Source organism: Apodemus sylvaticus, chromosome 5 (assembly GCF_947179515.1).
Source record: "Apodemus sylvaticus chromosome 5, mApoSyl1.1, whole genome shotgun sequence".
NCBI classification, from domain to species: domain Eukaryota; kingdom Metazoa; phylum Chordata; class Mammalia; order Rodentia; family Muridae; genus Apodemus; species Apodemus sylvaticus.
Window position 1 is genome coordinate 86,515,283 of NC_067476.1, and position 15,459 is coordinate 86,530,741.

The 15,459-nt window shown below is 43.0% G+C and overlaps 1 protein-coding gene across 1 annotated transcript in view; it reads left to right on the forward strand.

Annotated features, from left to right (window-relative positions):
- Cstf3 (cleavage stimulation factor subunit 3) overlaps positions 1–7,820 on the forward strand; it is a 76,597-nt gene extending 68,777 nt beyond the window's left edge. The window contains exons 16-21 of the mRNA XM_052183121.1: positions 1,641–1,710; positions 2,872–3,067; positions 5,670–5,823; positions 6,468–6,562; positions 6,696–6,756; positions 7,112–7,820. Coding sequence (XP_052039081.1) covers positions 1,641–1,710; positions 2,872–3,067; positions 5,670–5,823; positions 6,468–6,562; positions 6,696–6,756; positions 7,112–7,314 — 779 coding nt within the window. The 3' untranslated portion in view covers positions 7,315–7,820. The remainder of the gene's footprint in view (positions 1–1,640; positions 1,711–2,871; positions 3,068–5,669; positions 5,824–6,467; positions 6,563–6,695; positions 6,757–7,111) is intronic.
- Positions 7,821–15,459: the final 7,639 nt, after the last annotated feature.

Here is a 15,459-nt window from a genome sequence, read left to right on the forward strand (position 1 = left end):
ACTGCATTTCACTGTGTGGCTGTGCTATCCTGAGGACTCATGGACAGCATGTGAATTGGGTCTTGAAGATGAGCAATAGTTAGCCAGATAAAGAGGAAAGAAAACATGTTTTAGCCAGAGACCCTGGTGAGCATTGAGCAGGGAGGAGGCTGTGTGGGCAGTTAAGGGGTAAAATGTAACATTTAATAATATTTTTAAAATATGAGACTAGAAAGATGGGTCAGCAGGTCAGGTCACTGGCTGTTCTTCTAAAGGACCCAGATTTGAGTCTCAGCACCCACATTGTGGCTCCCAACTCCAGTTTCAGGGTACCCTACATGCTCTTCTGGCTCTCACAGGGACTGAATGCAAGTGGTGCACAGACACAAATGCAGGAGAAACTCTCATACACAACATAAAAATAAGTTAAATTAAAATTTAAAAATATACCAAGTCAGCCGGGCGGTGGTGGCGCACGCCTGTAATTCCAGCACTCTGGGAGGCAGAGGCAGGCGGATTTCTGAGTTCTAGGCTAGCCTGGTCTACAGAGTGAGTTCCAGGACAGCCAGAGCTATACAGAGAAACCCTGTCTCGAAAAAACCAAATCCAAAAAAATATATATATATATATACCAAGTCATTTGATGTGGTGCATCTGACTTGATGCCATCTTCCTTAGCTAAATTCATTTACTGTCTCATGAGTTTATCTTGTATATACAGACAGTTAATTGAATGTCTGTGCTAATAAAATAAAAAAACAGTCATGATGAAAGACTTACACAGAATTTATTATGGTATAATTTAGATATGAATGTATTCATTTTAACTGTTCAGTTCAATTAACAAATTATTGCTAGATTCTTAAGTTTTTTTTTTCTAAGATTTTTATATACGTAAGTACACTGTAGCTGTCTCTAGACACTCCAGAAGAGGGAGTGTCACAACTCACAAATGGTTATGAGCCACCATGTGGTTGCTGGGATTTGAACTCAGGACCTTTGGAAGAACAGTCAGTGCTCTTAATCACTGAGCCATCTTTCCAACCTCTAGTTTTTTTGGGTTTTTGTTTTGTTTTGTTTTGTTTTTGTTTTTTTTTTTAAATCCCTTGAATTTTCCAGAAAACTCATGCTTTCACTTACAAATGAACTTCTAATACTTAAAATTTAATCCAGATAGTATTTCTTATTATTTTTTGAAAGGCAAAATAGGACATCTGGTTCAGTTCTCACTACAATTTGCATTGCACTGTGTACAAACCAGGTCTCAGTTAAAGGCCGAAAGCCTTGGCTTCCTGTAACAGCTTGTTACTTGACAATGAGCCAAGCCGGTCTAGGTGGGGAGTGCTTGGTGTTTGCTTGTTAGCCTGAACCCAGGATGTAGACCAGGCTGGCCTAGGACTCACAGAGATCTGTCTCTACTTCCTGAGTTGTGAGATTAAATAAAGGCTTCTTCCCCTAGACTGGCAAACTCAGTAATTTTGAACCTCCTAATTTCCTTATCTGTAAAAATCATTTGTGACAAGTTATTTTTCTGCATTCGATTTTTGTAAGGATTAACTGAGATAAAGCTTGGGGTTACATTCTGCTTTGCTCTTAAAAAATAATTATTACACTGTAAACCTTTCTTTGATTTAACATTTAAACTTTTTTAAATACCCTAGAGGACAATAATACTCGAGTTTTGTTTGAAAGAGTTTTAACATCTGGAAGCCTTCCCCCTGAGAAGTCTGGGTAAGTCATCCAAATGTGTGAACTCTGATGTATGCGATTGTGCTTGAGTGTGAATTTCAGGAGGTACTTCTTTTCTCATTTTACCTTCCTGCAATATTTTCATACTTGCTTAAGCTTACATTTTTATTTTATATATGATAAGAATTATTTTGAGATACCCTTTTACTTTATTAAATATTTTGCTATATCTTTCTACTTTAATATTTCTAGAACTTAATATATTAGCATTCTGAAATGTATCTCACTAGTGGAATGCAGAAACTTTTTTATACTGAGAGCCGGTTTCCCATGTTACATGCCCAGCATATGGCTTTGACTGTGAGAGTATGACACGGTATAGTGGTGCAGCCAGCATAGGCAGGCTTTGCCTCTCTTCAGTTCCAAGCTCAGCAACCTAGACAGGTGGATAGTCTACTTAGCCCTCACTTTCTCACTGACTCACAAACAGTGTTGGAGTTCTGCAGTGTCCTCTTCCTTGTACCTTATTGGTACCCACGATCTTACTTTAGGTGCCTGTGGCATTTAAGTATCCGAGAACATTAAAACAGTGATTTGTACAGCCAGGCAGTGGTGGTGCTGGCCTTTAATCCCAACAGTCTAGAGGCAGAGGCAAGCGGATCTCTGAGTTCAAGGACAGACTGATGTACAGAGTAAGTTTCAGAAACAGTTGGGACAGAGAAATCCTGTCTCAGAGAAAAACAAAACAAACAAATGAGACAGTGATGTGTGCAGTTTGGCCTCAGTGAGTCAATATTATATAGTAGATGTTGGAATTTACTTTTACTCATACGTTAAATGAAGAATATCTTCTGAAACGTAATTCCACTAAGCAGAGTGATGAAGCCACATTATACAGGAAAAATTGTAGAGGTCTGTCAGATTCCCTTTCCACAAAGTTTATCCTCTCTCTGATCCCTTTAATTTACCTCAAGTAGGAAGATAGTGTGTGTGTGTGTGTGTGTGTGTGTGTGTGTGTGTGTGTGTGTCCAACTCAGGAAAGAACTTGAATGTTTAAATATTTGGGTAAAGTGCTGTGGTTGTACTTGACTTTCAATATTTGGGAAAAAATAAAATTAAACAAATATGGGGAAATACTAACAATTATTAAACATAAAACAAAAATTCTATGACTAAGTATCAGTTATATTTACTTTCTTACAGAGAAATCTGGGCTCGATTTCTAGCTTTTGAAAGTAATATTGGTGATTTAGCTAGTATACTCAAAGTGGAGAAAAGACGGTTTACAGCATTCAGAGAAGAGTATGAAGGCAAAGAAACAGCTTTATTGGTGGACAGATATAAGTTTATGGATTTATACCCTTGTTCTGCAAGTGAACTCAAAGCACTGGGCTACAAGGTATGTACGTAGCACCAAGATACCTGTGGTGTCTCCACTTCCCCTATGATTTTAAGAATTCATGGACAATTTTCATTCTAAGGTCAATTCTTTTCTCTTTTACTAAGAAAAAAATTTAATTGATTTTGTTGTTTATAGATATCAAAAGTAACAAAAAATGAAAATTAAACATTTGAGAGAGAATAAATGCTTTCATTTATTGGAATTGTCAGTGCCTTGTGTTTGAGAGATGCTGGAGAAAAGTCTTAATGTAATTATTTTAAAATAATTCTTATCAACTGATGAATATTTTTTATAGAGCTTCAACTAAACATATTTACTGTTGTATATTTTGTCAAGATGTCAAGAAGAGACATAGCCAGGCATGGTGGTGCACACATACCTGTAAACCTTGGATTTACAGCCGGGAAGGCAGGTTTGCAAAGCCAGCCTAGGCTACACAAACAAAGCAAAACCCATGTTCTTGTGAGGTCTGCAGCTTTCTACCGCAGCCCACAGGGGAACCGGCTTCTCTGAGAGTGGTGCTCATCTGTGTAGATGCCTGACTCATAAGAAAACTAACAGTCCCTGAACCCTAGTGTTCTTAAAGCCTCAGAAACAGCCCTTGTACAAACAACATTGGTCAATCGTTCCTGTGCCACTGACACGAACAAAGGTCAAGGCAGAAGCCCACGTGAAGCTGTGCACGTGGGTCTCGGGTTGGTCCCTTTAAATCCACTGGCAATAGGACATCCTCGGCATCAGTCTTTTCCTCACTGCTCTCTTTTGGCCTGTGTCTCTCACTCTCTCTCTGAACCAAATTAGAAAACTTTTAAAAGAATTATACATAATTAGCTTTAGACCTTTTCTTTGGTGGATGTTCCAGGTCTGTGCCAGGTCCACAGTCCTGTTCTGAAGGGACTCTATAACATGCATTGTACTGTTACAAAATGAACAATTTAAGCCGGGCGGTGGTGACGCACGCCTTTAACCCCAGCACTTGGGAGGCAGAGGCAGGTGGATCTCCGAGTTCGAGGCCAGCCTGGTCTACAGAGTGAGTTCCAGGACAGCCAGGGCTACAGAGAAACTCTGTCTCAAAAAACAAAAACAAACAAACAAAAAAGAACAGTTTTTTACCTCTACTGTTTTGTTTTGTTTTTTTTTTTTTCAGTGCAAAACTAGACATATTAAGAATTACTAGAAAAGACCATTTTTCCCCCAGGATATAAATGGTTTTAAAGAGTTTAATAAAAATAAAGAGAGCCAGCAAGATGGTTTAGCAGGCAGGGGAGCTTGCCGCCAAGCCTGGTGACTTTGATCAAGCCTGGAGCCCACGTGAGGGAAAGAGCACCAACTCCTCTCCCGCCGACTTAAACAAGCACATGAGCACACACAGAAAGATGATTTTAAAAAGACTGAAAAAGACAAATCCTTGCCAGCCTGCAGACACACCCCTTTTCCATCCAGAGACACAGGCAGTGTGTCTCTTAATTTCTCTAAATTCAAGGCCAGCCTGCCAGAGCTAAATATATGTCCCATCTCAGAAAAAGGGTAGGGCTTGACTTTCTAACTAGAACTGCTTTTTAATGAGTTTTCTAACCTGTATTTCCATTTCTACTGTATTGGAGAGAACTAAAGTAAACAGCTATGTGGTAGTTAGTGACACAGTAAGTTGTACACCACAGCCAGCGGTTTCACTGTACCACATAATAGCTAGCTAGCAGTGTCACCAACTCTGTGCGAGCAGATTTGGAGGACTGAAATACAGGACTTATTGAAGGTGACTCTAACATAGCTTGGAGAGGGCCCTGCTGGTTTGAAAGGAGAGCGTGGTGCCCAATGCTCTCCTACTTCCTAATAGCTGTGTGATCTTTTAAACTTCAGTCCATGCTAGGAATGTTACTGATTTTCTCAAAGAGTGAATACAGTCTGGCTAAAAAGTAACTGTTCAATAGTTGTTTCTTTTGTCCTGTATATTAGAAGTAAGTTCACTGCATTTGTAGAATGCTATTAGGCATTACAGGTGCTGAGAATCCCTAGCTTGGTTTTCATGAAGCAAGAATTTCACTTAACCCAGGCTCTTCACTGTAACTGAGATGCTAATTCCAGTGGAAGGAAAGTATCAAAAATCAAAGCTTTATCTTAGCTGGCCAGGGCAGCACATGCCTTTAATTCCAGCACTCAGAGGCAGAGGAGGCTGATTCTGTGAGTCTTGAGGCCAGCGGAGTTCCAGAACAGCTAGGGCTACATAATGAGACCCTGTCTCAAACAAACACACCTAAATCTTGGCTTTTCCTTCACATCACTGCACTCTCTTCTTGATGCCATTCTTACAACCCTTCCCACAAAGTCTTGTATCTATCTTGCAGTGATCCTGCCTGGAGACAGTCTAGTGATTCTTAAGTTGGGGTTGAGGTAAATTTTTAAAATGCAACTTTCAAAGTGAATAGCTTCCCATGTTGAATGTTGAACAATCTTTATCGTCATGAGATTTCCTGCTTCTCCTTCTCCATCCTTCCTGTGCTTATAACCCAGTTAATCTTACTGTATCCTCAAGATTGTGGAACTGCACAATGCTATAAGACCCTCTCAGGTTTAGGATTCTTCTGTTCTGCATTTTCAGGATGTCTCCCGTGCTAAGCTAGCTGCTATAATTCCAGACCCAGTTGTAGCTCCTTCCATAGTGCCTGTTCTGAAAGATGAAGTGGATAGAAAACCTGAGTACCCTAAGCCAGACACTCAGCAGATGATTCCATTTCAGCCACGACATTTAGCACGTAAGATTCAGAACTGAGACGTTTGTTTGATTTCAATCCAAGGTGTGGGAGGGAAGCAGCCTGGCCTTTCCCGCTGTAAGTTAACTATTAGACGTGGGGTCACAGGGAGGGAGAAGTGGCTTGACAGTAGCCTTTGAACTAGACACACTAAGAATGTTTAAAAAGACAAGCAAGCTGGAACCTGTGAGCACTGCAGACTTCAGTTGCCCTTTCCATCCATGCTGCAATCTGCAGATTACTTGACCAACTGGAGACTCTCTGAAGGATCACAACTTGTACTACAGTTGTGAGTAGTTAGTATCCCCTCTAGGTCCTCTTTGAACAAGAACCTTTCGATTAAATGTGCTATTGAACAAGTGACTTTAAACAGGATTACTAAACACTGTAACTCACAAATAGTCAACACAACATGTCCTTTAGTTTTTCAGGCCTGGCTTGCTTTATATGAAGTCACTTGTCTGATTCCCAGTGACCTAAGACTGACACTGCATTTCCTGTTTGGCCCATGTCATTTGGTCACTTGGTTAAAGCCCTTTGTATGTGTTCAGAAGGAAGCAGCACATGGAAAGCTGTGTGCAGGTCCCTTGGCTTCAGCTTTCCCACATGGAGACGGTACTGGTGTTCACGCCTGGTTTCTCCCTCAGCTCCAGGCTTACACCCGGTGCCCGGTGGGGTGTTTCCCGTGCCTCCTGCTGCTGTTGTTTTAATGAAACTGCTCCCTCCTCCTATCTGCTTCCAGGTTTGTTCATTGTACATACTGGTTCTCGGGGTCACAGTAATTATATGGTGGGTTTTTTTTTCTTGTATAATGGAAGGTACAAAATAGTTAACTTGTCAGATAACTGAGATTAAATTTATTCATGTCATGATAGGGTCCTTTTGTACAAGTGGATGAACTGATGGAAATTTTCCGAAGATGCAAGATACCAAACAGTAAGTTAATAGAAGATCCATTTTCAGTGTGGAATCTACATTGTGTTCCAGGGAGAAAGGATTGTTCTTTTCACTGAGGTCTCTAAAGTCAAGTATTCAGTCTACAGAAGTGCAGGGACACCCTGGAGAAAGCTGAGCCTTCTATAGTGTGGGCATACCCTGGTAACACATAATCAGAAACCTGGCACAGGGGATACACTGATCTGTCTTAGCATTTTCTTGGTTTTAACGGCAGCTTGTAATTTAGCAGCAGTAACTCCATGCCATGCTTGCTGACAGGTTTATGGGATGGGCAGAGCACTCTTTTTACAGTAGCATCGTTGTAAGTGCTGTTCTTTTTGCTCCATCCCAATAGCTGTTGAGGAAGCCGTGAGGATCATCACTGGTGGGGCCCCAGAGCTGGCTGTGGAAGGCAATGGGCCAGTGGAAAGCAGTACTGTACTGACTAAGGCTGTCAAACGGCCCAACGAGGATTCAGACGAAGATGAAGAAAAGGGGGCCGTAGTCCCCCCAGTTCATGACATTTACAGAGCGCGGCAGCAGAAACGAATACGATGAGTCACCTAAAACCTGCCTGCCTCTGAGCGGAAAACTCTTACCCAGGATTCCTTTTTTGCCTCTTAAGTCATATGTTTTAAAGAGACAATGCTTTGTTACAAGGTTTTGGAAACAAAGTTGTATTGTCATTGGTGCCTCTGTCATATGGTTCTTGAGAAAAAATCCAAGCCTGTATGGATTTTGAATTTGGAGCAGATCTATCCTCTAAGCAAGATTAGGTTTTAAATAACAGTACAAAATGACAACGCCATATCTTGTTCCTTTTCAAGGGTGTCTTGTATGTGCCACTTGAAGATTTGTAAGTTTTCCACAGTTTTATTTTAAAAACTGGATGGCTTATGATTGTAAAACATTTTCACATTTTCTGAAAAGCATTTGTTCTCAGTTTGCTTATGTAGCCCTGCCTTACTGTTTGTTCTTATTTATGGCAGAATGTATGGCAACTGTTTTGTAGTTATAAATTTTTAAAAGGATCCTTTGGAAAAAATAAAAGGACCTCAAAAACATTGTCTCCTCCTGTTTGTGTTTATGTAGGTGGGGAGGGGGCATCCAAATGTCAAACACAGAAGCCAGCAGAGGACGTCAGGTGGCTTCCTCTGTAACTCTCTTATTCCCTTGAAGCTGTTTCTCACTGAACCTTTTTGGATTGGCCAGAGACTTCCTAGGTCTGCCTTTGCGCCAGTGCTGAGGTTGCGGCAAGCAGTCACGCCAAGCTTTTTATGTAGCTGCTAGGAAGTCAGACTCAGACCCTCAAGCCCTCTTATCCGCTGGGCGTCTCTCCAGCATTTCTTCTGCCTCTTCAAATTGTATTACCATAGCTACAGACATTATATTTACTCAGCTAATACCTTACATTACATGGTAACAGAATATGAGAAGTGCTATTCTGGGTACATTCAGTTATATGCACGTTCCTGTTTTGCTTGTGGGGTGTGTGTTTATGTGTATGTTTATTTTTGTTGTTTTTTATTTTGTTCTTGGTACCTATAGGAAGCATATTTTTTAGATTTATTTAAGTATGTGAGTACATTGTCACTGTCTTCAGACACCAGACGAGGGCATCGGATCCCATTACAGATGGTTGTGAGCCGCCATGTGGTTGCTGGGAACTGAACTCAGAACTTCTGAAAGAGCAGCCAGTGCTCTTAGCCGCTGAGCCACAGGAAACATTTAAAGAGGCAGATTAGGGAGTGAGGCCGAGGTTCAGTAGATGGAAGGCTGCCCTGGGAATACCTGTCTGCAATCCTAGAGTCTGGGAGGGGGGCAGGAGGGCCAGGAGTTAAAGGTCATCCTATATTCGGTTCATGACTGTCCTGGGATGACGGGTGATGGGGTGGCTGCACACACACAGGGCTGCACACACAGTGGGGGCCACACAGAGACAACCTTCCTCAAAACCAGAACAACGGAAAAGGGAACAAAGTAAGTACATTATAAAACTGAGCACCAGCTTCCCAATCTGAAGGTTGAGATATTTACTTTAAAATTTTTTATTCTTATGTATGCATGCCACATGTGGGGGGTCCCCAAGAGGCCAGAAGAGGGTGTTGGGTCCCTTGGAACCGGCATCACAGCTGGTGCTAGAAACTGAAGTTGGTCCTCTGTAAAAGCGGAAGTGCTCTTAGCCACCGAGCTCCCTCCAGCGGGACATGAGAAGAGGGTGTCATATCCCCTGGGACTGGAGTTATAGTCACTTAGGATCCCTGGTATGGGAACTGAACTCTGGTCCTCTGAAAGAGCAGGAAGTACTCTTAATTGTCATCTCCCCAATCCCTCTTCATCTTTTGGGTTTTTGTTTGTTTGAGACAGGGTCTCACAGGAAGCTCACTCTGTAGACCTTGAACTCACAGAAATTCACCTGTCTTTGTCTCCCAAATGCTAGGATTTAAGGCATGTGCCACTAAGACGGGCTCGTTCATCGTTTTTTTTTTTTTTTTTTTTTGGAGACAGGGTTTCTCAGTGTAGCCCTGGCTGTCCTGGAATTCACTCTGTAGACCAGGCTGGCCTCGAACTAAGAAATCCGCCTGCCTCTGCCTCCCAAGTGCTGGGATTTCAGGCGTGCGCCACCACTGGCTTCATTCATCTTTCTTAAAAGCAACATCAGTATGAAAGTCTTCAAGGACTCACTATGTCTCATTCTCAGTTGAAATATATTTCAAAAGGAACTTAAGTACATTTTCCTCACGAAACAGAGAGCATCCAAGAGACTTAAAGCCAACTAACCAAACCAAAATGAGGGAAAACTTGTCCAAAATAAACCTACATTTTGCTCCTTGGTTACTACCAAAGAAATAGATCTCTTCTTGACTCAGTTCCAGGAAAGCTGAAAAACTAACCGGGCCTTAAAGGGTTGTTGTTCAGAAGGAAAGATCAAACCCAGGAACGAGAGAAACAGCACAAGAAATAGCAGAATCAAGTTGGGCGGTGGTGGCGCACGCCTGTAATCCCAGCTCTCTGGGAGGCAGAGACAGGCGGATTTCTGACTTCAAGGCCAGCCAGGGCTATACTGTCTCGAAAAACCCAAATCCAAAAAGAAAAAAAAAAGAAAAGAGAAGAGAAGAAAAGAAAAGAAAAAAAAGAAAAGAAAGAAGAAAAGAAAAGAAAGAAAAGAAAAGAAAGAAGAAAAGAAAAGAAAGAAAAGAAAAAAAGAAAAGAAAAGAAAGAAAAGAAAAAAAGAAAAGAAAAGAAAGAAAAAAAGAAAAGAAAAGAAAGAAAAGAAAAAAAGAAAAGAAAAGAAAGAAAAGAAAAAAAAGAAAAGAAAAGAAATAGCAGAATCAAAAACAAAGCACTGTACTATGATGGTAAACTCACACCCTAGCTGGACTGGGCAGTGGTGGAGCACACCTGTAATTCCGCGTACTCGGGAGGCAGAGGCAGGCCGATCTCTGAGTTCGAGGCCAGCCTGGTCTACAAGAGTGAGTTCCAGGACAGCCAGGGCTACACAGAGAAAACCTGTCTCAAACACAAACAAACAAAAATCAGACTCAAACTGTGGCTTGAAGCACCAACTAAATAGCAGATTCACAAAAAGATACATCTCCACAATCCTGTTGGGAAGTCAGGTGAAATCTCATGTCATGAAGCTTAAAAGTCATGTCATTTCCAGAGAATATACTGCATGCATGAGTGGCGGGGAGAGGCGGGCCTGAGACCCCATGCTGGCAGAGAAGCATTCTACCACTGGACTACATCATACATCCCACACAAAAGCAGTGAAGCGCCGGGCGGTGTGTGGCGGTGGTGGCGCACGCCTGTAATCCCAGCACTCTGGGAGGGGAGGCAGAGGCAGGCGGATTTCTGAGTTCGAGGCCAGCCTGGTCTACAGAGTGGGTTCCAGGATAGCCAGGACTACACAGAGAAACCCTGTCTTGAAAAAAGCAAATCCCCCCCAAAAAAAAGAAAGAAAGAAAGCAGTCAAGCTTTCTTGGGCAAATGACCTAAGAGGACTTGTCTGGCTTTCACTGTTAGTCCTGTGAGATGCTCACAAAGAAAATTACTTGTTAATTTCACAAAGCAACAAATGACTCCGGGAACACCATGACAAGGAGCCGCACCTCTTCTGGGCTCCTGACAAGACTCCCACTCCGCAGCAGACAATACAGTGCTGAGCTGCAAGTCTGAATGGCTTTGTTTACACATCATAAATGAAAGTTTCCCAGGTTCAACTTCTCGACTTAGACCAGGAGAGGAAAGCTGTTAACTCTTAAGAGTGTTTCAGGGCTTCACAAGAAAACTACGGAAGTGTTGACCTCACCTGCTGCATCAGAGGGAAGGCTTCTTGGAGGGGGAGTAAAAGTCCCAACAAGCAAACACTCCTGCCTCCAGGTACTGAGGCATCTCAGCCTTAATAAGAACAGACGTCAGTGATCTCTGCCCTACAGGAACCTTTCCAGAAGCAGCCTCACTGAACACACAATAAAAGATGAGCATTTACTCTTGGAAAGTACTCCCACCTGAAAGGGCCAACCTGCCATTACAGTGAGCCCAGGTTCTGGCACCCGAGACAGGAGGGTACATTTTGAACTCTTTCTCTCCCCTCTCCCTTCTCTCCCTTTCCCTCCCTCCCCGATTCTCTCCCCCTTCTCTGCTGCTATCAAATTTTCAATGTTCATGCCTCAGCTTTCCAAACACTGAGATTACAGGGAATTTAAATTTAACCCAGCTCCCCACCCCACCCCCAATCTGGCATATATTATAGATTAGAAATCACTTTTAAACAAAAAGACCCAGGCAGTGGTGGTACATGCCTTTAATCCCAGCACGGTGAGAGGCAGCCCTTTGACTTCAAGGACAGCGTGATCTACATAGAAAACCCTGTCTCAACAAAACAAAACAAGCAAAAACTAAGTCCTTTAATAACAGCTCATAATCTCTGCCTGAATCCCTACAAGCATATCTAAGTCCTCTGTATAAATCCTGGGACTGAGCTGCAGATGGTTCAATGGTTACTGAGGACCAACCGCTCTTCCAGGTTTAATTCCCAGCAGCCACAAAACAGCTAACAAACTCCAGTTCCAAGGAATCTAATGTTCCCTTCTGGCCTCTTAGGGTACTGCATGCATGTGATGCACAGACATACATGCGGGCAAAACACCTCCACACATAAAATAATCTTAAAAAAAAATACGGGGACTGCTGGCAACTTAAAAAGCACCCAAAGCAAGGCATGTTCTAGTAGTGCCAGACCTGCTGCCTGAACTTAGAGTCTTCCCCTGCTTCTTACATCTACAGCACTAGCCTCCTCCACAGCAAACATGAATGTGTATTTAACTCCTACAGACACCACAACGCCCATCCGTGAGCAAAAGGTCACGGCAAACAACTACTCATACTGAGATGGGGCTTTTGGTCCTGGTCACACAGGAAGACTGCTGAAGCCTTTAGATAGCTTTCAAGTCCTACCTACCTCTTGTCCAGGAGTCTCTGTGTTATTACTAATGATTTGGGGTCTTGTACATACAAGGCAAGCACTCTCTATACCACTGATCAACACCTCAAAGGCTATCTAGTTACCCATATGCCATTCTTTTTTTTTATAGATAACTTTTTTTTAAAGATTTATTTATTTATTATATGTAAGTACACTGTAGCTGTCTTCAGACACCCCAGAAGAGGGTGTCAGATTTCGTTATGGATGGTTGTGAGCCACCATGTGGTTGCTGGGATTTGAACTCAGGACCTTTAGAAGAGCAGTCAGTGCTCTTAACCACTGAGCCATCTCTCCAGCCCTCTTTTTTTTTTTTTTTTTTTTGAGACAGGGTTTCTCTGTGGAGCCCTGGCTGTCCTGGAGCTCACTATGTAGACCAGGCTGGCCTCGAACTCAGAAATCTGCCTGTCTCTGCCTCCTGAGTGCTGGGATTGCAGGTGTGTACCACCACTGCCCAGCCCATATGCCATTCTTATTGAGGAAAGAAAGATGGTAATCTGTCCTTCAGTCTAAACATTGTTTTCTTTTGATATTTTGAGAAAGGGTCTCATTTAGCCCAAACTGGCCTCAGCAAACTGGCTTCGGACTTGCTGGTAGCCAAGGCTGGCCTTGAACTCCTAGTGTTCTTACCTCCACCTCCCAGGTTCTGGTATTTCAGGGGTTAGCACACTGGCTACACTTTAATGACTTTTTAGCCAGGCTCAGTGGTGTAAGCCTTGAGGCAGAAGGAGGTGAATTTCTGAGTTTGAGGCCAGCCTTGTCTACAGAGTTCTAGGATAGCTAGAGCTGCACGGAGAGATTCTCTATCAGAAACAATAACAACAACGAACTGTAATGAATTTCCAAGGATATAATGTGGCATACTTAGTGACTTGAGACAGGTCTCACCATGCATCACCCCTGGAAATCAGGATATAGACAAACCTGACCCCGAACTCATGCAGATGTACCTGCTCCTGCCTCCAGAGTTCTGGGGAGTTACAGGCATGCACCACTACACTCAGCACATTAGTTTCTGTGGAAACAGAAATCAGCAATAGAGAAATCTGTAGCACATATTGGAGGACATCGTCATCAAACAGCCGTTCATTACTTATTTAGTTTTGGGGTGGGGTCTTGTTGGAGTTGGTCTAGTGCTGCTATGTATTTTAAATATGTTAAAATGTTTGAGTATGTAAAATTCTTTACCCCAGGATCTAGTTGCCCCAATACAAGTGAATTTTCCTGTACACCAGCTTTTGTTGTGCAAACCTTGCTCCCAAGTTAACTGGTCAATGAAAGGCTAACGCTTGTGATTGGGCAGTAGAAAGAGGAGGGCAGGACTTCCTGGAGGGAGAAGGACTCTGGGAAGAAGAAAGAAGAAGGCCTTTTCACCAGGAGCAGGGGGGGGGGGGGGGGGAGGAGGAATTAGATGCGGGCCTAGAAGGTATAGATAGCCACGTGACGGAATGGGGCGAGGAGGCTGGGCTAACTTGGATGAGCTAGTTGTAAGTCTGCCTAAATAGGCCTAAGTCTTGAAATACTAAAAGATGTCTGTGTGGTCATTTGGGGACCTAGCTGGTTACAGAATAGCTGCCACCATATTAATTTTCAGCATTAATACATAGACAATATTAATGACCATTTTGCAGGGTCTTGCTCTGCAGCCCGGAGCTTGCTCTGCCTCGGCCTCTGAAGTGTTGCATCCAAGCACATGCACACCCAGGTGGGCTCCCCTGGGAGCCAGTTAGTACTGGACGCTTCAGAGTGAAGGTTCCTTTCTCTGTCTCTGGAGCCTGGGGAAGCCAGCTGGACTGGCTGACTCCTGCTCAGGCACCCCTGTGGCAGTTGAGGGTTTTGGCTCCCCAGTTCCAGACCCCAGCTGGTGCTGTTGTCTGTCTTCTACTTGTCCAGGCATAAGCCAAGTGTTGTGGGCTGAGCAGGTGAGCCAGGTCTCTAGCCAGCCTTCTGACCAGCGGAGTCTGGCGATCACTCCACCTTCATGGCTCTACTTCTACCTTAATGGTCTTGTCTAAAATGCATGCATTAGTAAGCATTCTTCTTTTAAAAAGTCATCTTTTTAAAAAAGTACCATATCCAAAGTATTCTCACGATCATATGATGTGTCAGAAATTCTGATCACTCAAGTTCCTTACCAATTCTGCCCAAATACTGAGGACATTTCTTATTTATCGAGATTAGTAGGGTTGAGCTATTTTACATGAAACACAAACCCAATTTCTGAATTAGAATTCCATCAGCACATCTGTGTAAATTATTTCTCTTCTTTTGGGTTATAATAAGCTATATACAATTGTTTTAAGATTCAAATAATGTCTTTAGACCCCATAGGTCACTGTTGTCATGCTTTTGGCTGAGGCTCTCACTATACAGCCCGGGCTCTCACTATACAGTTCGGGCTCTCACTATACAGCCCGGGCTCTCACTATACAGCCCGGGCTCTCACTATACAGCCCGGGCTCTCACTATACAGCCCGGGCTCTCACTATACAGCCCGGGCTCTCACTATACAGCCCGGGCTCTCACTATACAGCCCGGGCTCTCACTATACAGCCCGGGCTCTCACTATACAGCCCAGGCTACCCTTCAACTTGCAATTCCACTGCATCAGCCTCCCAAGAGTTAAGGTTACAGGCATATTGTGGTGGCCTTTATGAAAATTCTGGAATTTGGTTTCATTAAAAAAAAAATACACTGAAATACTGTAAGAATGTGCTTTCATTTAATCCCTGGTATTGGCTATGGGGCTGCTTCGGACTGTCCACAGCAGCTATGATTTGCCTCGTGCTCTAGCAGAGGCATGGTTTTGCCAGCTGCCAATAGTGTCTATGACTGTGTGACATTTGGATTCTGGGAACTTTTCAATGGTACATAAATGCTAGGGCCTGGAGAGGTGGTGTGGGTGGTTGTTGGTTGTTTAGAAGGACAATTACAGTTTGCTAGCTGTCATGTATAAAGAAGAAAAATAGATTCAGGGATCTCTCTCCCCTCTATCCTTTCTTTTTTCCTATCTAGTGTTGGGGGAGACATGGGGGAGGGGGATGAAAGATGGGAAAAAGAAACCACAGAGTAGTAAAGTGGATCCCAACATGGGACTCTGTTTTAAAAAAAAAAATGGGAAATTTTATTTCAAATGCTATAGAGTAAAGTAGAGGGAGCAAAGGAATAGATTTCCCCTGCCCTAAGGGGCCAGCAAGCAGTTTATTGTGGCGACTACC